The sequence below is a fragment of the Fragaria vesca genome, linkage group LG3 (genome assembly GCF_000184155.1).
Source record: "Fragaria vesca subsp. vesca linkage group LG3, FraVesHawaii_1.0, whole genome shotgun sequence".
Classification (NCBI taxonomy): Eukaryota; Viridiplantae; Streptophyta; class Magnoliopsida; order Rosales; family Rosaceae; genus Fragaria; species Fragaria vesca.
The window spans coordinates 10,983,298-11,005,700 of record NC_020493.1 but is presented as its reverse complement, the minus strand read 5'-3'; the positions used below and the strand labels follow the sequence as shown (position 1 = coordinate 11,005,700).

The following is a 22,403-nucleotide window of genomic DNA, read 5'->3' as shown; positions in this document are numbered from 1 at the left end:
TTTTTTTAAAATAACAAGCTTTCATCATTATTGAAAATGTCTAATATAAGGGGGGTGGATATGAAGCCTAAACCCCTGATTGCAATAAGCATGTAGAAGAAATCCTGAAATAATCATAGGAATCTCAACAAAGTACATATATTCATACAAGCATTGATCGACTACAAAAGACTACTCTGATGGAGACGACTCTATTTGCTTTGTCACAACAGTGATATAATGGAAAGATCACTAGATATGTACCACAATTACTAGATATCTTATTGTCTAATAATGCAGCTTTTCTACTATGTTGCCGTCGGAAAATCCTGACGACATTTAGTTTCATCCTGCCACTAGAAGGTTGTGCTCATTTAACCAAGCAAACAACGTGTCGCTTACCTTGAACAGATAAGGCACACATGTTGTATAGACCGGCACAAGGCCCTTCGTGCCCTATGAAATAATGGTAGGGAATTATTAGCGATAGAACACCGCTTAGTACTACAATAGAAATGCAGTAAATCATAGATTAAACAAATAAACAACACATAAAGGGAAATTAAATATTGGACTAAAGCCCAGGCCCAAGCCCATGCGCAAGCCCAAACCTAAGCCCAAGTCCAAATTGTAGACCCAAAAATGCAATGGAGACTGCTCGTGGTATCGCGTCACCGTCTTGCAAGCCATGGCGACGCCGACCTACCACCGACGGCCAACCTGTCACACCATGAAAACTTAGGCAATTTGATCATCTTTTAAGACCTCCCCTGGCCAATACACATCATCACCATCGACAAGGTGATTTCAAGAGACTCAAAACAAAACAAAAAGGTCTGTTCTGATCTAAGCCCCCCGGAATTCGGCCTCGCACCACTAGGCAACACCGCCACCAACCATCCACCACCCACCTGTTGTGAGATTGGACCCAACTCGATCCACAAGCGATCGAACCCTCTTTGAGAGTCCTCGACGAAAGAACCTCGCGCTTTGGCCAAGGAAAACCCCCAACAACCTCTTCCACGATCGGACTTATTACCGAACAAGAGGTCTATACAACTCGTTTGACACCGTCGCTAGAGGGTTCACTCTCTCTATGTTGTTTCTCTCTCGCTCTCTCTAGGGTTTTAAAATAATTTTTGTATTATAACTTAATTTAGTTAAGACTTTTTAAGGATTAAATTCATTTTATTGGACAAAATCTTAACAAATGAGCATGACTAATGAATATTGGAAAATTTAAGGGGTATAGTTTCAAAACTGAGAGAACGAGGTCTTTAATTATATTATAGAGTTAAACTTATATTTACCCCAAACCTTATAGGGATAAACTTAATTGGGGCACAAATTTAGTTATATTACATTAAAATGAAATCATTTTAAGTTATGCCATTGGAATGAACAATGAGGTGTGCGACGCACCGTTTTCTTTCATTGCTCACTTACAGAGAACGTTAGTCGTATTTAAGCTGTTTAGCTAAGGTTTCATTATAATGTTGTTAACTTGTTATGATTGAAATGTTAGACACATGGCACGATCCTATTCATCTATTGATGAAAGTATTTTCATTTACCTAGTTATCTTTCCTTTCCTAGCTAAGTTCGGGTTCGTTAGAGGTCTCCTTTGAAAAAATAATTAAAATTTGTTTAGTCCCTCTGGTTTGAAGTTAAGATTTGTTTTGCCTTTATAGTTTCATTTTAATCTGAATAATCCTTAAAATCACAATTTTTCTTTAAAATGGTAATTCCGTCAATTTTCTCCATTAGACTGTTGATGTGGCCGCTAAAAATTGCAATATCATTAATGGCCATATAAGTATTCTAACGGACAAAATTGACAGAATGACTATTAGAGCTTCTCCTGTTGAGTTGGACCTTGGGGAAACCTCTTCTGCATAGGGTGGTCTTAGGTGTTCTCAATCAAGTTAGATGATTCTAACAGTTCTTGTTTATATATCATAGTGCCTATTCTAGGGTTTACATCATTAAGAGATAACTTATGTCATATATGTCGTTTTATATAATTCCATTTTCACGTTGCCCGTGAGGGTGGATTGTGTTTATGATGTATTTCTACATTTTCTTTGATCAATAAAATGACTTCACGTCCTTCATAAAAAAAAAATAATAATAATAATATTTTAAATTTATACATAATTAATGGCTACTATTAATACGTAATTTTTGTTTTCCACACCAAATAAAGTTCATTAAAATATCATAGCTAGATTCGATCGGGCATATATCCTTGCAGCTTGTGGGATGCCGATTGAGATCAAGCAATCGGGTAGGAGAGGAGGAAGAGGAGGATATCAAACTCGTCTGATTTATGCGGCGGTCGATCGTACGATTGTTGGTCTCGATCTCGCCGGTTGTTAAAGGGTCTTCCCTTTCCTTCTGGTCTGGTTTGAAGCGGCGGTTGATGACAGTTGTGATCACGGGTGTTCATCTCTGTGGTGCAGACCACGGCAAGATCTCATTGGGGTTCAGTAGGGTTCGTGTATATATGGCGGTGTGACTGCTTGGCCTCTCTAAGCTTCCATTGTGTTGTGTTATGGGTTGTGCTTGTCTTGTACGTATGCTTAGTCTTTGTAGTTTGTAGATTTCTAATAAGCTAGTTTACTAGAATTAGTTTACTTTGTTTTTCTATATGATTTATTTTGTTTCGTCTGGATTTGTTCTTTACGTGCGATTGCAATTGGTTACTTTAGGGTAGCCTCATAACTTGATTCTTACGTGACCCTTTTGAGGTAAGTCATGTATTTATAAGTTCTTTTGTTACTTAATATAAGGCCGTACGTCCTTCCTCGAAAAAAATACATTAATATATATCATAGATTCACCCTTTCTTAAAATCTAAAACGAAGTTGAAATGGTAAAATTGGTAATGCAATATCATGATTTGACAAGATATTATGTGGAATCAAAAAAATATTTTTATTTACTTACATGGCATGATACATGGACCGAGGCCACAAATTTTATACCTCATTAAAGAAATAGCACTGGTTAAATTGGTAATACAATTTTATGATTTGGCAAGATATCATGTGAAATTAAAAATAAATATATTTATTAACTTACATGAAATTATACATAAGATTGATTGAAGCCACAAATTTTAAGCCTCATCGAAGAGAAATTTTTCAATGTTACGGGAGGACTACGTGTCAGTCTGACATGGTTCTACATGCTAATCAAATTTAGACAATCTTATGTATCATTTCATGTGAGTAAATAAATATATTTATTTTTGATTTCATATGATATCTTGCCAAATCATAAAATTGTATTACCAATTTAACCAATTTTATTTCTTTAATGAAGCATAAAATTTGTGGCCTCGGTCTATGTATCATGCCATGTAAGTAAATAAAAATATATTTATGTTTATGAAGACAATAATCTCACTCCGCCAATCTTAATTAAATTAGTTCATCCCCCCATTCTTTTAGCAAAATCCCTTTCAGCTTTTTATCTTTCCATGCCATGCATTCGAACCTAGCGCGCGTTAAACATTTGCCTTTTCTTCCCCAATGTCTATAAATTCCTCCTTCCCTTTTTTGTTTCAACAGATCAATCCTGAGGTGACACCCTAATCCACTCATTTATGCACACAAACACTAAAACTGATACACAAGCCCATACAGGCATGGGCAACAACAATATGAGTATATATAAGACGACGACAGACTTGTCCTCTCTCCTCCATAGTCCCAGGACAAAAAACAGAGCACCCATTTCATATTGGCCTGCGTCTCTCATATTAATTAGGGTATGTACGAGACTGCACCACAGACCACAGCCGCGTCTCCTCACACATAAAACATAGTCCCTTCGATTCTCTCCTCGCCGGTTGCTCAAACCCTTCAAAATGGACTTCATCTCCGGCCCACAGAAGCTCATCGTCGTCATGGGCGCCACCGGCTCCGGCAAGTCCCGGCTCTCCCTCGACCTCGCCGTGCGGTTCCCTCCGGCCACCTTCGAGGTCATAAACGCCGACAAAATGCAGCTCTACAAGGGCCTCGACGTCACCACCAACAAGCTCTCCGACGCCGAACGACGCGTCGTTCCTCACCACCTCCTCGGCGAGTTCGACTCCCGCCACGGCGACGTCTCCCCCTCCGAGTTCCGCCGTCTCGCGGCGCAGGCGGTGTCTGACGTTCTCTCCCGGGGAAAAGTCCCGGTGCTCGTCGGAGGGTCCAACTCGTTCATCCACGTGCTACTCGTCGAACGGTTCGAACCGGACGTTGACGTCTTTGACGGCGAGGTAGCGGCGTCGTCGCAGCTCCGCTACGACTGCTGCTTCCTCTGGGTCGACGTGGAGTTCCCGGTTTTGACGGCGTACTTGTCGCGGCGAGTGGAGGAGATGCTCGATGCGGGGATGTTTCAGGAGCTGGCCGAGTTTCACGGCCAAAACCGGGCGGTTCAGACCGGTGTGAGCAAGGCGATCGGAGTGGCGGAGTTCAGCCGGTATTTTGAGGAGTATGCGGCGGCGGAGGTGGAGGAGGATGATCCGGTGCGGCGAGGAGCATACGAGGAGGCGGTGGGAGAGGTTAAAAGGAACACTTGGCAGCTGGCGAAGAGGCAGATGGGGAAGATTGCGAGGCTGAGGAAGGCGGGGTGGGACCTGAAGAGGCTGGACGCGACGGAGGTGCTCAGGGCGGTGGTGACGTCAGATGATGACGAGGATGGTGGCGGGAAGAGGTGGTCGGAGATTTGGGAGAGAGAGGTGGTTGAGCCAAGCGTGAAGATTGTGAAGGATTTCTTGGAGGAGGAGGAGGAGTAGGCCAGCATTTTCCATACTCTTCTTATTTATTTCCTTTTTCTTTTCATGTATTAATGTTTGAGTTTTTTTGCTTTTGGGAAGAAGGGGTCCAACGCAGGTCAATATTAAATTGGGGGGAATTTCAAATTTGGGTTTGGGAGGGAAGATCTCAAGGATACTCGAAAATAATGTAAAAAAAAATGTTACCGTGACAAAATAAACGTCACTGATTCCTCAAATTTTAGGCTCATAATCATATTGATAAACTGAGTAAAAGATAATCGACTTGATATCCTATGTTCTACTCTTCTAGATTGATGCCAATATACACTCTCAACAAAGTGTAGTCTTGTTTTACAACGCAGGTAAGCACCACCACTATCTCTTATATATACGTACTTAAGAAACTTATTTTGTGTTCTAGATTAATGTTTATTTATACTCTCTATAAGACTGACTATCAATATTCGTCAAGTATTAACAACTAAGCTACATATTTACATAACAAGCAGATACACGTTCCTAGTGTTCATCAGCTCATGTTTCATGTTTGATTTCATATTGATATACGTTTCGATTTACGAAGTTACTTTGCCCTTAGTAACATTTATGCCTAACCAAATGTAAGCATAAAACCTTGAAGCTATTTGTGGAACATAATCCGAAACTTATGCCAGATTTTTTCGCACTTCTTTCCTAGTATGAAATTCAAATAACTATTGCATACAACTCGATGAAAGCCTCGTATCACACAATCAACAAGCAAAATTTGCTAACCAATTGTGATATTTAAAGTGCACACGTAAGTGCAACAATATTATTATTTAGGGTGCGTCTATTGTCACGTACCTCATAAACCACTTTGCTCAGAACATCTCTAACAACTTCCTCAAAATTTTTCCAAAATGAGGAAGCAAAAGCTAAAATCTCCAAAAAAAAATTTGTTCAAAATCTAACAGCTTCTCCATTTTAGAGATTTAGACATTTAATACAACAATAAAATATACTTTATCATTATTAATTATAACAAAAGATCATTATATATTTCATTATAACAATAAAATACCCAATAAAATATTCTATTGTTGTCTTGAATTCGTTGGAGCACGTGAAGAATTAAATCTTGGGGAAGGAAGGTTTTGCTGCAAATTTGGGGAATGAAGGTTTCTCTTTCTTCTCCATCCCCATTTTAGGGAATGAGATGGGGAAACTGTTAGACCTAAAAACAGCTCTATATTCCTCAAAATTGAGAAATTCAAGAAAATGGGGAAGCTGTTGGAGATGTTCTCACATCACATTCTTTTCACACCCACTAATATAATTTTAATTATAAGTTTACTTTGTTCACCCATTAACAATACCTAAAAAACCCTTTTCTCAATTCTACTTTGTTCACCTTACATTCTCTTCATATATTTTGTCAAATTCAGATTTGCTCAAGGTAATAAGTAAAATCACCAAAATTCACATGAAAGTATAAATCCAATTTAAAGAACAAGAAAAAACTCTTAAATTTAACAACTCAATGGTATCAGTCGATATTAAGATGCATAATGTCTGTAAATGTATCTCTAGTAGTAACGCCTTCCTTACTTCTAAGTTTCTTGAACTGATTTATCAGTTGTTCATAAATACGGTACAATTGTTGTCTATGAGAATTTACATATAAAGTCGACATGAGAAATAATGAGTAAAGGGACAGACGAATCATCAACAAAGAAAAAAAAAATACAAACAGTTTACCTCATCTTCAGGTTAAATGCTAGTGTCTTCAAACTCACGACAGAATATGATAAATCTGGGTTAGAATTATAAAATTTGTGTTCATCCAAAACAAAAAGATAAAAAAGAAAAAAAATTGTAATTTGTAATAATTTGTTGTCTCTTGCTGTAATTTTACATCAGAGTATTTTAGTATTTCAATAAATAAATAACATATGGGATAAGTAAAGTAGTTTGTGGGATGAAAATAGACGTACTCTTGTTTATTCAACAATTGACAACGAAAAGTTGAATGAAATCCCTTGGTACATTTTCTTATCCAATTAATTATATTAAAATGGTACGTGAACAAATTATGGAAAATGAAGTAAAGGAAATTGTCAATAAATATTTACATCACACAGATATTCAAAACAGACCAGTAACTGTGATTCTATTAGTTACATGGCGTGTAAAAGGCATTCCTCTATGCAATTCGTCACATATGGTGACGTGTTCGGAGCCTTTGCAATAAACAAGAAGAAGACAAAACAAACATTTCCGAATAAATACACCGAGTCACTGATCACGTCACTCACTTGGTGATCTGAAAATGGCGATAGAGTTCCGGTCGCACAAGGACGACGCCTGGTATGATGCCCACCTACTGTCGGAGTACGCCGGCGGTGAACACCGTCTCAGAATCAAGTTCGCCACCTTCCCCGACGACCATGACGAGTTGATCAACCTTAAAGACCTCAAGTCGCAGAAAGACGTCGAGGCATTGAGGTCCCGCGTCAGGAAAATTTCTGTTCAGCTCCAGGACTACGACTGCTCCAAAGTCAACAAGGGCTTAGTCGTCTGCGCCGCCCATTCTGTTCCACCGGACGACCGCCGCTACTTCGACGGCGTAATCGATATGGCGAGCTCTCTATACTATTTTCCTCTGATTTTTTTTGTCTTTTTGTTAAAGTTATTCTATGTGTTTGTAAAACCCACCACAGGTGCATGCTTGAGTCGGTAAGATTCTATGTCGTGGCACCTCGACACGGATTTAAGGAAACCGTGTGATTGTGGAACAAAAAGAAAGTGTTTGTGAAAATGAATGGGTCTGCTTATTGTAGTTTGTTATCGTTTGTTATGGTCAGGTTGTGCGTAAGGAGCATAGGATTGTGAAAGGAGAGGAAGTGTGTAACTGTAAGTACGTTGTGGAGTGGACTAGTGGTCCAGATGTTGGGATTCTATCTAGTCTAGCAATTGGGGACATTTGCCGAGTTCAGCAACCTGGTAGTAAGGTGCCTGCTACTGATGAGGAACTAATAAGCCCGGTGCTGAGCTCGTTTCTCGACAGGGCCAAGGAGAAGAATGAGAGCAATTTCTCTAATTCGACTATGATTTATGTTGAGAAAGGTGGCTGTGATTCAGAGAGTTGTAGGACTACTAGTAAGAGGTTCAAGGATAATTCTGCTCACAAGGCAAGTGTGTACATTTTGGGTATTTAATGCTTAATTTCGACAGTTTGTTTGGATTTCTTGATTTACTGTATCTTGTAGCTTGTTCATGTTTGGCCCCTTGTGTTGTTTGCTTTTCTTAACCTTACTTGGAATTTGACCCAAAAAAGTCTATGTGGCGATTTCATATTTGGCTTTCTACCATATACATTGAATAGCATTGATAGTGAAAAGTTTTGGAGGATTATGAGAAATAGCTAAAGTGGATTGGGAGAGACTAGAGACTAGAGTGTGTTGGACTTGTTTTATGAGGTTGGGAGTATGTGAAATTACCACCTATTCTGTGCTCCCTCTTTTTCTCTATCTGTACATGCTAGGATATATCCTCTATGTGCTTGTTTTAGCAATAAATTTGATACTAGTTTGCCTGTTTATAGGATACACCTGCCAGGAGATATATAGCATCTGTAATGAGCAGGTTTTCTAAAGGTTTGTGCAGAATTCCTTATAGCTTATCCCAAATGAATTTGTTCTTTTTCCTGTATGATTTTTCGAAGCAGAGATGATTGACGATCCTTCTTTCTTGCCTTATTTTTTTTAACATTGAAACCTTTCATCAAAACAGCACCAAGGCAAGAGTCAGAATGCAATTCAAAAGACCTACAGCAAAAGAGCAAACAAGCAGAGATGATTGAGAATCCTTCTGAAAGGAGTGGACTTGACATTGATATAGAAGGGATGCCGTATGTGCTATTTGTGGAGAATCTTGAGAAGGGGATATCACCTGTTACAATTATGCAGTTTCTGTATCAGCAAGTTTCAGTCTCATGTGTAGCTTTTGTTATGCCAAGTAAATCGTCAGAGACATATACAAGAGGAATCATCATACTGGATAACAAAATGAATCTTGAAAAGGTGTCCAACTTCTTGGAGAGTCCAGATCGCATCATAGTTTCCTCAAGAGGAAGGTATATCTTGTGTCAATTGCTTTTCTGTAATTACAAGTTGTTCAAACTTGTCTGTATGTTAGAATGGATCAAACGACTCATTTCAGCCTTCCAATAGTTTAAACAGCCCAACTAGACACTGGATATGAACTCTGGATTCCTTTAGCTTTATGTCATTAATTTTCAATTCTATGCAGGCCTTGGATAGTGTCTGAGAAACTCTTAGATGACACACTGAGAGCAACAATCCAAGTATCCAAGCTTACTTCACAGGTTAGTGCTAATCACTGCATACAGCCGTGGTGACTAATTGTTGCCTGGTATACGACATTTGTTCTGCCATGATAAATAGATGGATCCTGACAGAATCTATCTTTGCAGGGGGAGAAAGATTATCAAAATCTGAGAATGTAAAAGAACTAGTGTAATCGATCAATTTGTCACTAAAGTATTATTCATATGTGTTTTGCAGGCAACATTTGAGGGCAGAACATCAAGTAGCAATGAATTAAAGGTCGTTGTTTCTGGTAGTCGAGAATACCAGAAAGCTAATATGCTAAAGAAATTGATCAAGGAATTTATCGACCATCAATGCAGAATTCATAAGCGGCTGCTTTATGATGAGGCAGAGATCCCGAAGATACCTCTGTGATGGATTGTAGAGATAGTTGAGATTTTAGTTGCTTGTACATAGGGCTGAGTCAAGGTACATTGTGTACCCTTGCCGTTTTGATTGTCACAGGTTGTCATGCTAATAGTTTCATACTGGTGGTAGCATTTTGTGTTGTGAACTTGTGACAACAAATTTTGGCTACTGCCACAGGAATGCTGTGGCTAATTACAGTATATTTTTCAACTATATATATTGTGACTTTCATCAATTTTTCCAACTATAGATTGTCTCGGAACTTTTAAGTACGGTGGCACCAAATGGCCTTAAACAAAGAGGTGCCTCATGCCAATCTCTAGTTCTTCTCTGTTGTTGCTTAACTACCTCATGAGCTGGTGGAAATTTCGCCCGTCTTAAACTGTGCTGTTCTTTCCTATGGATCGTATCAACTTGTTCTTTGCTTCAGGTTGGGGCTGGTCACAAAAAACACGTCGGCCATTACGAAAGGTAACAAACATGATATTCTAGCTGTTCTGTGCATTTCGGAAGCACAGAACAACTTGCAGGTAGTTCTATAAAAAATAAAATAAAAAATAAAAAAAACTTGCAAGTAGTCTAGTCCAAGAATCATGAATTGAAACTAGACTATCTGCAAGTTGTTTTCTTAAAATGATTAATTTCAGTTTACCCCTGAGGTTTGTGGTTAGTATCACTGCAGTCTATATACTCTTAACTTTAAAAATTTACCCCCTAAAGTTTTTAGTTTTCATAAATCATGTCCAATTGTTGAAATTTCATCTAATTTGGACATTCAATGCTAGCATAGAATCTTAGAGAAAGCTAACTAAAGGCGACTTTTGTTGTTATATGACTATTTTAGTCCTTAAAGTGAGTTCTAAAGTCAAAATTAACATCTGAATTAGACGGATTTTCAGCAATTATGCATGATTTATGAAAACTGAAAACTTTAGGGGATAAATTTTCAAAATTAAGAAAACAGGAATTGAAATGAGGTTAACCTCAAACCTCAAGGGGTAAAATTAATTTAATTTTTTCTTAACAGATTTTATTGGCTAAGGAGGGTCCTTATTTATTCTTACAGTGCAGATTTCAACTTTAAACTAACTTTCAATCAAATTTTCACATTTTTACCGTCTAGTCTTTAGGTACTAACGTGTAGATCATCTATGTAAATTTTCAGCCCATTTGATAATCATTAAGGCACTCAAACTCGATTAAACTAATGGACGAACTGAATTCTGTTGAACTTGAACCGTTCATGTTTATAACAGAAAAACGCAATTTTGAGTACCTTAACGATTATCAAATGAGTTGAAAATTTACAGAGATGATCTACACGTTAGTATCTAAAGACTAGACGGTGGATATGTGAAAATTTGAACAAAAAGTTAATCTAAAGTGGAAATTCATACCAGAAAAATAAATAAAGCATCCTTAGCAGAAAATGACTACCTTTCTTAAGTTATGATAACTTCTGAAAGCACAAGAATCATGATTGGCTCCTTTCTACTATAATTTGTTTTCTTAGGCAGCAAAACTTCCAAGTCGAAAGCACAAGAATAAATCTGAAATTATCATATTGGCTCCTCTCTACTATAAATTATCATTAGGAGCCAATCGAGTGCAGACGTATGTTGGCTACCCCCAGCTAAAATTACACATATCAAACCATCTATGGATTGGTGAGCTTTTGACACTAATGTTTTCAAAGGCAAAAACAAAAGCATAGGCGACTTGCTAAAGCCTCGTGAGGGGTGATTATCAAGGTGCTAAAGAAAATACACGATGCGAATTAGCTGCTGGCAAAGCTGGCCGGGTGCAATTTTATTTGCCCTGTTGATATATCTTTCAACCAGATTCGATAATCAACAACAAAGTTTTTAAGTATTGAGATTTGGATGAACATGAATCATGAGTATTACCACCCAGAAATGTTGAAGAATCAATCTGTCTTGCAACTTGGACCTTTGAGGACTGTTTTGATCAGTTGGAAGAGACTATGAACTTTTACAAAATCATTATGTTTAGACTAGTCAATCTTCTGTGTAAAAATACTGCAAAGAGACTATCAAGATTTCAGTTTCATTGTAAATTATATTTAGTGAAGGAAAATAATACCAACGAATTAATTTCATTCCTACTTATCAAACTAGGCCTTGGTGAGAAACTGAGAACTAATTCCCTATTTCTCAGAACTAATGCAGATGATCACTTGCGGTTTTGACAGTAAAAGAAGGGCATATACAAGACTGCAAATGAAGAAGGAATTCTTCCATTAGACAACCTATCTCATCACACAATGGCACATTGAAGAGATGACTTACAATCATGAAACAGGTTCCAATAATATAAAGTGCAAATCAGGGAATCTAGTTGATGCGAGTCCTAAAATTTATATTTAGCTTCTTGCTAAAGAACTATAAGCAATTAACCGCCAGTCTCATGTGGAGATATAGATACATAGAGATGTTCATTGCCCACACCAATCCTAGGAATATACTTGGTGTGGATAGCAATTCGACACCAGAGAAAATGTTAATACAGGATCCATCAACCTTGCATCAAGATCGTGTCAACAGTCAGCAGTTTGTTACATGTATAATAATTAGCTACTAGCGGAATAAGAGTACCGGTGTAACAGAACCATACCATTGGAATATTAACTTGATTCAGCAATGGGAATTGGTCTAACTGAATGGCTTGACAATCGACTGCCATCTGATACAAAAAAGATGAGAATGATTATTGCAATAAGATTACTGCTACATGCAGGCTAAATTGAAGACAAAGATGAATTGTAAAGTACAATGCACTTGCCTTTCACTTCCATCTGCAACCAATCTTGTGTGCATATCAAAGCCTCTCGTGTATCAGGATTCAGCAAGCTTCGACATTTATCAAGCACTCTACCATCAATGCTGAATGCGGATTCTCGTGCAATAGTTGACATAGGAGTTCCTAGAACATCACGTGCCATCATGGATAAGATGGGGTACCTTGGTGTATGAACCTTCCACCAATTCAATATGTTAAAGTCACAATTACGAGGAAAGTTTGGCTCCTGTAGATACTTTTCCAAGTCCGATGACACATTCTGGCTTTGGGAGGTCTCGTAAAGAAATTTGTCAAAACCCTTCAACCTATCCCTGGGATCACTGCAGGTACTGGGTAAGCTGCTTCCGGGCAAGGCTGAACCTTGATCAACCATTGTTGAGCAGATTGAATATGCATCAAAAAGCTCCTTGATGCCATCAGAGACATCCTTGATCTTCTCCAAAGATTGACTACCATAAATTTGAGAATAGTAGTACTCCACCAACTTCATCTTGAATCTGGGATCCAAAATGACTGCTACTGCCAAAGCCAAACTGCACTTGCTCCAATATTTGTCAAATTTATCTTTCATCTTTAATGCCATAGACCTAAGAAAGTCATCTGGGCTCTTGCACCAGTCAATTAACTGAATGTGAACATCACAGATCTCAGGAAAGTATATACTTGCAGTTGGATATTTGTTGCCTGAAAATGCATTAGTGATTTCCACAAGAAGCCTCAAATAACCAGCAATAAAGCTTGTCCATTCCCATTCTGTATCAGTTAAATCTGATGTATATGAGGGATCATGCTCTTGCAGGACTGAAAATGCACCCCTGTATTCTAAAGCTGTTTCAAGCATAAGGCATGTTGAATCCCATCGACCTGGGCAGTCAACGATCAATCTCCTCTCACTGCTGATCCCAACTTGCTGGGTAATCTCATTGAACTTCCTTTGTGCCACTTGTGAGCTTCTTACATGTTTGACACTTGCTCGAATCTTGTGGGTCACCTCCCTCAGTGCTTCCAATGCATCATTCACAATTGAATTTATAACATGTGCAGCAGAGCGAATATCAAATAACTGACCATGACCCAAGAGAGGCCTGCTTTGGGAAATCTGGTCTTTAATTCTTAGAACAATGTCATCATCAGTGGAACAATCATCAAATGTCAAGGCAAACAACTTACTATCAACATCCCAGTCCATCAGGCACTTGATAATCACTTCTGAAAGCAAATCATCAGTGTGCGACAAATCAAGTGTGACAAAATTCATAATTTTCTTCCGCAATTTCCACTCCTCATCAATGAAGTGTGCAGTCAAACACAGGTACTCAACACCTTCTGGAGAATACCACATTTCAACAGAAAGGTTAATTCTGCCATGCAAACCATTTATCATCTCATACACTTTACCTCGTTCTTTTCTATAGATTTCCATACAAAAATTTTCGACATCATTATTTGGCACAATCTCAAATAACGGCTGAAGGTTCTTGACAAAAACTTTGAATCCGACATCATCAACCATTGGCAGTGAGTAACCATGTAATATAATCATGCGAGCAAGATCATACTGACTACGGTCCTGATCAAACTTGCCACTTGCAACGGTAACAATTTCATCCTTTCTCTGATCCGGATCAAACCTCATGATTGTTGGCTTAATAAATGCGTCCTGTCTTTGTGCTTCATCACCATTTATAGTGGCAAGGCTAACAGTATTATCTTTTTTCCTTCTCTTTGCTGCAAGTAGTTGAGATACATCAAAGTTGGATCGTTTCAGACATCGCATTAGATGATTCCTCAGGTGCGTGGTGCCACTATTACTTGATCCACTGAGTTTCTTGTTACAGTGTACACAAATCGCATAACATATATCAGCCTTCCTAATCCTTTCAAAATGATTCCATACGACAGATGTCAACCGCTTTGGTTTCTTGATGGCTGTTTCATTTGGTATTTCCATCGCAATGGCATGAAATCCACCAAGCCTGCACATCATGATGGCTCAATCAATCAAATCAACAAGATGAATTTGCAAAGCCTCTTATCAAAAAAGGAAAAAAGAAATTCTAGAAAAACATAAGCATGATTCCATCATTACAGCACTACACACACATATCCTAAGCTAGAACAGATACTAGCAGATTGCCAAAGGTTCTATATCACGGTCCACACTGCACAACAAGAATATAAACTGAATGGGGAAACTTATCAAGAACACAAACAGTCTGACTGGAACCCATCATCTAAATCTAGCTGGAAAACCCAGAAGTAAAGAAAAAACCAAACCACCTATCCAATGTATGCTAAATTACACCAATATAATGCATATCTTATCGTATCATGGTGTACTTGATCCAAAGTAAGACTAGATAAAATGTCGTCTCCCATTTTTCTGCAAACCTACAACACATTCAAAATATTTCACCCTTCATTTGACAAATGTATAAAAGCTCTAATATTTCACCCTTCATTTGACAGATGTATCAAAGCTCTAACACACTAGAAACTTCAAAGTAAAGGGAAAAACTTTCACAAAAGAAAATAATAATAATAATAATAATAATAACTAACTGAGCATAAGCTAATGATAAACACAATTCATCAAACACCCGAAAACCCATAAATTAAACAAAATGCAAATTCAACAAAACCAAACTTCAAAAGCAAAAATTACATGATTTCAGTTCGAATTTCCTAAACCCTAGAACGATCAAATTCATCAAAAGCTTCAAACTTTAGGATCAGGGTCACACCAAACATACTCCCCATTTACATCAGAAACCCCCAAATTGAAATCTGAAAGCAACAAATTGAGTGACTATACAAAATGGGACTTACAGCAATTGTAATTGGATCGGGAAATTGGGGGTTCGGATTGTGAGAGATCCAAGAGAGAGGGAGAGAGTGAACCCGATAGGGATCTGAGAGAATATGGGTTGGATCCGATAAGACTGTACCACCACCCGTATTTGCTTTGTGGGTCAACCACTAAAGCTTTGAGATGTCAATTTTGATTGCACCGAACCCGGTTGGACTCGGGTACGGATCCTTTATTGGTCCGTTTGAGGGTATGGGGCTACGGGCATCCATTCGGGGCTATGAGGTCAAGTTGCCCCAACAATGCAAGTTATTGAGATCTTTGTTCTTTTTGAATTTGAGTAATTGCAACAACTTTCAACTTTGTAATTGATGGAAAACTTGCACTTTGGTGCCTAAAAGTGAATTGAATTTTGGACCTCTTATGTTTATTTTTGGTAGTACACGAAGTGGTTGGTCTAATAATTTTTGTTCGACCACCTTTTCTCTGTCTCAACTGTGAAATATCATTTTAACAAAAAAAATAAAAATTGGGAAAGACTATCGCGTCACACTTTTCAAACCGCCAAATATTGCAATATTTTTGTCACTAGAGTTTATAGCTCGTTTTGTATTGATAGCTGATATGAGCATAATTATACATTATTTATATCAAATTTCTTTTATTCATTTTTCAGTCTATTGTGTTTTTTAGTTATTTACTCTGTTTATCTCTTTTGTAGTTACTTAGAGCAAGAAGGACCGAAGGAACATGAGAAGCAAAAGAGGGATTGTAAATCAAAATAAGGAAAACAAACAGTTTAGCATAGGAAAGTCAAGCTGCGTGGATATCTGGTTTTATGTGTATTCTCTGGCTTAGGCACATATGGACCATAATAAATATGGAGATTCAAAACCCTGATACATTAGGGAAGCCTGAAACGAGAAAGTTTAGATGAATCTCTATTCTACATGAAAAAACCATCAGGAAGCAAGTCTTGAACAAACTATAAATAGGAGCCTATGTACCACCACCACCGCCTATGTACATCTCTTCCACCCTTCATTCTCTAATCGTTTAACTGTCTTTGTAATTAACTTGATTTGGTTTGTAGCTTCCTTCATTTTGATTGATTGATTGATTGTTTGTCATCTCTCTTTAATGGATTATAGAGATTGCTAGAACATGCTCTTGTACATGATTTTGAAAAGGATTAAAGGCACCATACGATTATTCCACCAAATACCAAATTCTCATGTCATATTCACTTCAAAGTCTTAAAATCAACATAAAATCCTACGGTGCCTTTAACCTTTTTTTGTTTTTTCTAGTTACAGGGGAACCTAAAAGGCTAAGAGTTAGTACATAAACAATGTTATCAATGAAGGCATTAACAACATAAGGAGGAGGCTTGTCAAAGATAATAAGTCTCATGACATGATCCACATTCTGTTTCACAAGCGCATCAGCAGTCGATATATGATTGATAAAAGCATGAGGAACATGTATTGTTAAAAGTTATGACGATTAGTTAATGAAGTTGAAATATTAAGAGAGTAGATTAAAATGAAAAAAAGAGAGTAAAGGGTAAAAATTGCGGGTCGTTTAGTAGAGTAAATAATAAAAATGGAGTGCATCCTCGGCGGTGTAGAGTTGTAAACTGAACAAACCCCATACGCTTCTTCTGAGCTTCTGTGAGAAAGAACGAGAGAGACAGTAATGGCGACGAGGAGATTGTTGGTGCTGCTTAAACCGTTCGACGCTTACCCAGCTTCCCAATCAGAAGGCCTTTCTCGCATCGCCAGCCTCCAGGTATTAATATCACGCACTTTCCTCTTTGTTTTGATTCAGTGCTCCCTCTACAAGTTTGGATCATCATTCCTCAAATGTTTCCCTTGATTGTTTGTAAAATGCTTAAAGCTGAAAACTTTGATTGGAATGCTTTGTGGGTTTGGTTTATTTTGTTATGCTTTGTGAATTTCATGGGAGAAATGAGAAAAGAAAATTAGAAAACGATATAGTTTTTTGTTTTGTAGGTTGAATTGAACCTAGAAGTGAGAAAAGTAAAGTTCTTTGCAGTTGAATTAAGTGTATTATGCTTCAAGATGGGAAATATGGTAAATATGTAAAGCTTGATATTTCTATACTCAAATCCAGTTAGTTAAGTATTTCATACCCAAAAAAGATAACTAAGGCGATGACATCTAGGTATTCTAAATTATTTCCCCACAAAGAAGGTTTGGCTTTATGATCGTAGTAGACGAGTAAACAAGTTTAGGATCATAATGTTGGTTCTGTATAATATGTCTTGGTTGTGAAACTGTGTGCCAGGAAATAATACAGTTATAAAAGACTTAATATTGAGCACATTTCTTCAGCTACAGCACTTGGAGAATAGGCGAAATGTGCACAAGGATGCAGTAAACTTTTGTCAGAACATTTTGCGCCACAAGCCTGTTGAGTGGAAAGCTCTACTGCGTAAAGATCTAAGGCAGCCCATCCGTGATGTGGACCTTGTTATTACAGTTGGTGGTGATGGCACTATACTACATGCGAGCCATTATATTGATGACTCAGTTCCAGTTCTAGGAGTGAATTCTGACCCCACCCAACCTGAAGAGGTTAGTTTGTTGTTTGCGCTAAGCCATAGTGTTAGTTTGCCTTTGTATAGTTGGTTTCTTGTGTTTTATTTAACCATTGCTTTGAGTCAATTCATTTTTTTTTTCTTCTGTTTTGCGGATTCTGGAGGAGTCTCATAAATTATTTACTGTATTTGATTTGGTTAGGTGGAAAAGCACGGGAATGAGTATGATGCTTCCAGAAGCACAGGCTATCTTTGTGCTGCAACTGTTGACAACTTTGAACAGGTAAGATTTCTAAGATTATTTCATGAATCTGACAAAGGATAATAAGAATGGAGGCCAGGATGTAGTCGGACTCCTCTTTTGTGAGGTTTTTAAAAAGCAGTAATTTGGAGAAAAGATCTGTGTACAAATTGTCAAGAATAAATCTCCAATCTAAGTCTTCACCTGATGCTCAACCTTTTAGTCCCAAGAACTATTTCCATCAATATGTTTTGTGGTATAACATCTCACCATTAGTCACTTGCCATATAGGAGAGTACTCAAATGAAACATCATCATCTGCCAAAACCTTCTTACTGTGGTGTTACAGGCATCTAGAGTGTGTAGCACAAAATGATATTTCTTACTGGGGCTATATTGGTGGGTTCTATGTAGTGGAAGCCCGATTGCTTGGGTCCAAAGTCATTTAGCTATGAACTTGTGAGGTTCCTCTGCACAACCTCAAGTCACACCATTTATCTGTTCTTCAAGTTATGGAGTCGATGCTTTACGTGTTCTTCATCCCAAGGCAGACTGCAACTTTAGAACTAATCTTGTGATAAATACTCTTTGCAGATACTGGACAACATCATAGAGGATCGAATTAGTCCTTCTGATCTGAGAAGGATCTCCATAGATGTAAACTCGCAAGTGATTTCCACTTATGCTCTTAATGATATTTTAATTGCACATCCATGTCCAGCAACACTTTCACGGTTCTCATTCAAGTAAGGCTTTCTCATGGTCTGAGACAAATAGCCATATTTTGACTTGCTTCTTTCATCCATATCTATTTAGCATGCATTAAAACAAAATAAATTTATATATTGAAGGGTCCTTGTTTGCAGAATCAAAAGTGATGACCAGCCATCCTCTCCTTTAGTAAACTCTCGATCAAGCGGTCTCAGAGTTTCCACCGCTGCTGGAGCAACAGCTGCAATGCTCTCAGCTGGTGGATTTCCAATGCCTATATTATCTCAGGACCTCCAATATATGGTAAGAGAGCCTATTTCGTCAGGAGAGGTCTCAAGCTTAATGCATGGGTTTATCAAACCTCACCAATCCATGGAAGCTACATGGTTTTGTAGAGAGGGTATTTTATACATTGATGGCTCTCATGTCCGCTGTTCCGTAAAAAATGGGGATCGCATTGAAATCTCTTCCAAGGCCCCAGTTTTGAAGGTTTTCTTGCCTCATCGTGTACAGCACGTTAGTAGTTTATGAGGAGGCCATGTTACATTGAAAAAGATAGTAGAGAAACATTTTGTATATATGGCCGGTGCATACTTTTGTAGACATGACTCCACATTTACCTTTTGATTCTCGGTTTCTGAAGGGAAATCTACTAAATTTGGAATGATTTTGCATCATAGATTGTTCATTACAGCTTCACAACAGAACTTGGAGTAACGAGTATAAGAAATCAGGTACACATGATGAACCACTGCGGGTGAAATTGTTCGAATTTTCCTTTATAGATTTACCAAAAAAATAAGATCTGTAAGACCTTCCATAAATCGCAATAAAAAGAAAGGCAGAGCAATTTAGTTTGGTTTTGCAGCAACTAGCTCAAATGCCCCTCTACGAAGGTCCAAAAACAAGAAGCTAATTCGCTTTGGTGAATATTGTGGAGTAATGCTCGGTGCGCCTCTGGGATTGTAACAGAAGTACTGGGTGCCTAAAATTCCTAAAATTTTAGAGCACAATCGTATGTAATGACCACCAGGTGCACTAGGATTTCACTGCTAGCTAGGGTTGCGTTCGGGTCGGTCCGGGCCGAAAAAAATCAAAACCGAGTCCGAACCCAAAAGTTTCGGGTCGGGTCGGGCCGGTTTTTTTTATCTCTAGAAACCGACCAATTTGGGCCTTTTCAGGCCGGGCCGGGTTTCCGGGTTTTCGGGTTGTAAAAAAAATGGTATATGCACTCATGTTCAAAAATCAAAACTGAACAGCAGTGTCCAGTTAGTCTGCAAATTCATTTTCATAAACATTGCTAAAACATATCATAAACTCATAAAGACATGCTGCAAACTTGCAAAGTCACAAACTCACAAAGTCTTAAAACACAAAGTCATTACAAAGTCTTAAAAGTTAAAACACAAAGTCATGAAGTTTGAAACACAATTACACAAAGTCTGAAACAGTGCAACTGTCAAACTGCAAATCACATACACAAACCACGAATTACCGTAAACCAAAGTTCATAAATCATAACAACATCAAGTCATCAATTATTAAAATTTAAAGCTGAATTGCAAGTGAAACTTTCAGTCTTTCACACTTCACATCATGAACTCGAAGTCCATGAAATCCTTTCTCCATGACAATGACACACTGATACACATCACTCCACCCTGCAAATCAAAAGGGAACTCCCTTAATCAATTTAAGCAAACCAAGTGAACTGTAAATGAATAAAATGCAACAATTAAGGTTTTAAGTGAATGATGTTGTTTAAAAAAAACAGTAAAACAAATAACATACACCAGCATTTACAAAGTAAGAAACTGACCATGAAATCTCTATTCCTTTTCTTGTCTTCTTTGAAGATCCAACACTCCTAGCAGTAGTCTTCATTTTCTTTTTGAAGATGTGGCAGATGATCCAATTTTCAGACCAGTCTTGACATTGGTTGTCATTGCTTCAATAATTCTTTTTTGCTTTGTTGCCTGATCTGCTCCTTTGAGTTTCTTCCTTTTCTTGACTTGTTTTTGTTCGGCTTTCCCGTGTTGACTATCAGCTGTGTCCTTTAGAGCATCTACGAATGATAAAAAACACAAAGTAAATTAGTCTATTAAAAAAATTAAAGATAGAAAGGCATTGAACTCATAAATCTATATACCTCTTTCAGCTTTTTCATAGAACAAGATGTCTTCAATAGTTGGAAGATATTCTAAGTTCTGAATACTCTCAAACCTTAACCAATTTTGGAAGCAGATTAATGCTTCAACTGTCCTTGGAGACAATGAGCTCCTGAATGGATCAATTACCCTCTTCGATGTGCTGAAGCAGCTTTCACTAGCCACTGTACTCACTTGAATGGCTAGCACATCCTTGGCAACCAGTTGAAGATTTGGGTACTTCGAACCATTCAGCTTCCACCAATCGAGAAGCTTCCAATCTTCACCTTCTGGAGGGTCTTCAATAGGATCCAACAAGTATCGGTCCACCTCATGTGAAACAACTGTTTGAGAGGAATCTTCTAGTGCTTGTCTCCAATTAGCCTGCATTGCTGCCCTCTTCCCAGTGAGGCTTGAAGAAGTTTTTGATCCACAGCTACTGCTCTTGGAAGTAGTTGAAGATTTCTCTGCATCCTTGTCACTTGGCTTTGCCTTTTTGGTGGCCATTGAGGTTGCATACAAGTCTGTGAGCTTGAAGACCAAGTCCCTCAACTCATCAGACTTCTGCTTGACTCTAAAACTGTCATAGTGCAGCTCAGTTTCACATATATGCTGAAAGTAGCGCAGCTTATAGCGAGGGTCAAGAACCAGAGCCACCAAAAGTAGTTGATTAATGTCATCGATGCTTCCAAAATATTTCTCAAACTTAGTCTTCATCTTACTTGCCATCTCTAACAAGATCTTATGTGTTTGGCTGCCAGCTTTAAGGTGTCTCTGATTGAACAGGTCCTCAATCTCTTGCTGAATAATCACAATATCATGAAATGCTTTCTGATCTGTGGGAGTATTAGTTGCAGAAGCTCGAAGGGTCACATCATGAAATTGCTGCATCAAGTAAAAATACTAGGCAACAAGTAAACAGTTAGAATATAATATTAGGCAGCAAATAAATTAATATCAGATTGGGTTAAAAAATCCCTGAAGGAAGTTGACAAACACAGTAGATCTCTCCCAATCACTTAGATTTGGTGGCCCTACTCGTTTTTCTCTAACTGTTGGCTTGTTTTGAGCATCTGCTATGTCTGCCTCATCATCAGTAAATTCATCTTCCTCATCAAAATAGCTTCTATACTTTGAATCTTCTTCTTCAGCCATACGATCAAAAGCTTTTCGAAGCTGAAGAGCTGTATCCAACATGAGGAATGTGGAATTCCAACATGTTGGCACATCCAATATGCAGACCTTCTTGCTGTCCAATTTAAGGATCTCTACACACTGCCTAAACACATCAAGCCTAGCTGGAGAACTCCTAACATAACGGACTGCATTTCTAATCGAAGCCACAGATTTATCCATCATCCTTAAGCCAGTTTTCACAATAATGTTAAGAATGTGAGCTAAACACCTCACATGTAGCCACTTACCACCTAAAACAGGTGGTTTATCCCAAGTCATCATTTTTTCACGAATGAACTCGATGGCTACCTTGTTAGCTGATGCATTGTCCACTGAAATAGTGAAAACCCTCTCTATTTCCCAATCAAGCAAGCATGCTTCCAAAAGCTTCCCTATGGTGTTCCCTTGATGATTAGGAATTACACAAAAGTTAATGATCCTTTT

General features: G+C 38.1%; 3 protein-coding genes across 3 annotated transcripts; all 3 read left to right on the top strand.

The window, feature by feature from the left end:
* Window positions 1-3,853: 3,853 nt before the first annotated feature.
* On the top strand, window positions 3,854-4,768 carry LOC101295902 (adenylate isopentenyltransferase-like). Its single transcript, XM_004295625.1, has one exon. The coding sequence runs from the start codon at window positions 3,854-3,856 to the stop codon at window positions 4,766-4,768; it is 915 nt and encodes a 304-aa protein (XP_004295673.1).
* Window positions 4,769-7,061: 2,293 nt separating this feature from the next.
* LOC101295610 lies at window positions 7,062-9,582 on the top strand. The gene is made up of 6 exons (XM_004295624.1): window positions 7,062-7,370; window positions 7,597-7,923; window positions 8,337-8,388; window positions 8,525-8,867; window positions 9,044-9,119; window positions 9,319-9,582. Exons 1-6 carry the CDS (start codon window positions 7,062-7,064, stop codon window positions 9,496-9,498), a joined length of 1,287 nt encoding a protein of 428 aa, XP_004295672.1. The 3' UTR covers window positions 9,499-9,582.
* A 7,167-nt stretch (window positions 9,583-16,749) lies between these two features.
* LOC101315414 (NADH kinase-like) lies at window positions 16,750-19,313 on the top strand. Its single transcript, XM_004294119.1, has 5 exons — window positions 16,750-16,912; window positions 17,479-17,721; window positions 17,887-17,967; window positions 18,520-18,671; window positions 18,792-19,313. The coding sequence occupies exons 1-5, from the start codon at window positions 16,820-16,822 to the stop codon at window positions 19,165-19,167; spliced, it is 945 nt and encodes a 314-aa protein (XP_004294167.1). The 5' UTR covers window positions 16,750-16,819; the 3' UTR covers window positions 19,168-19,313.
* Window positions 19,314-22,403: the final 3,090 nt, after the last annotated feature.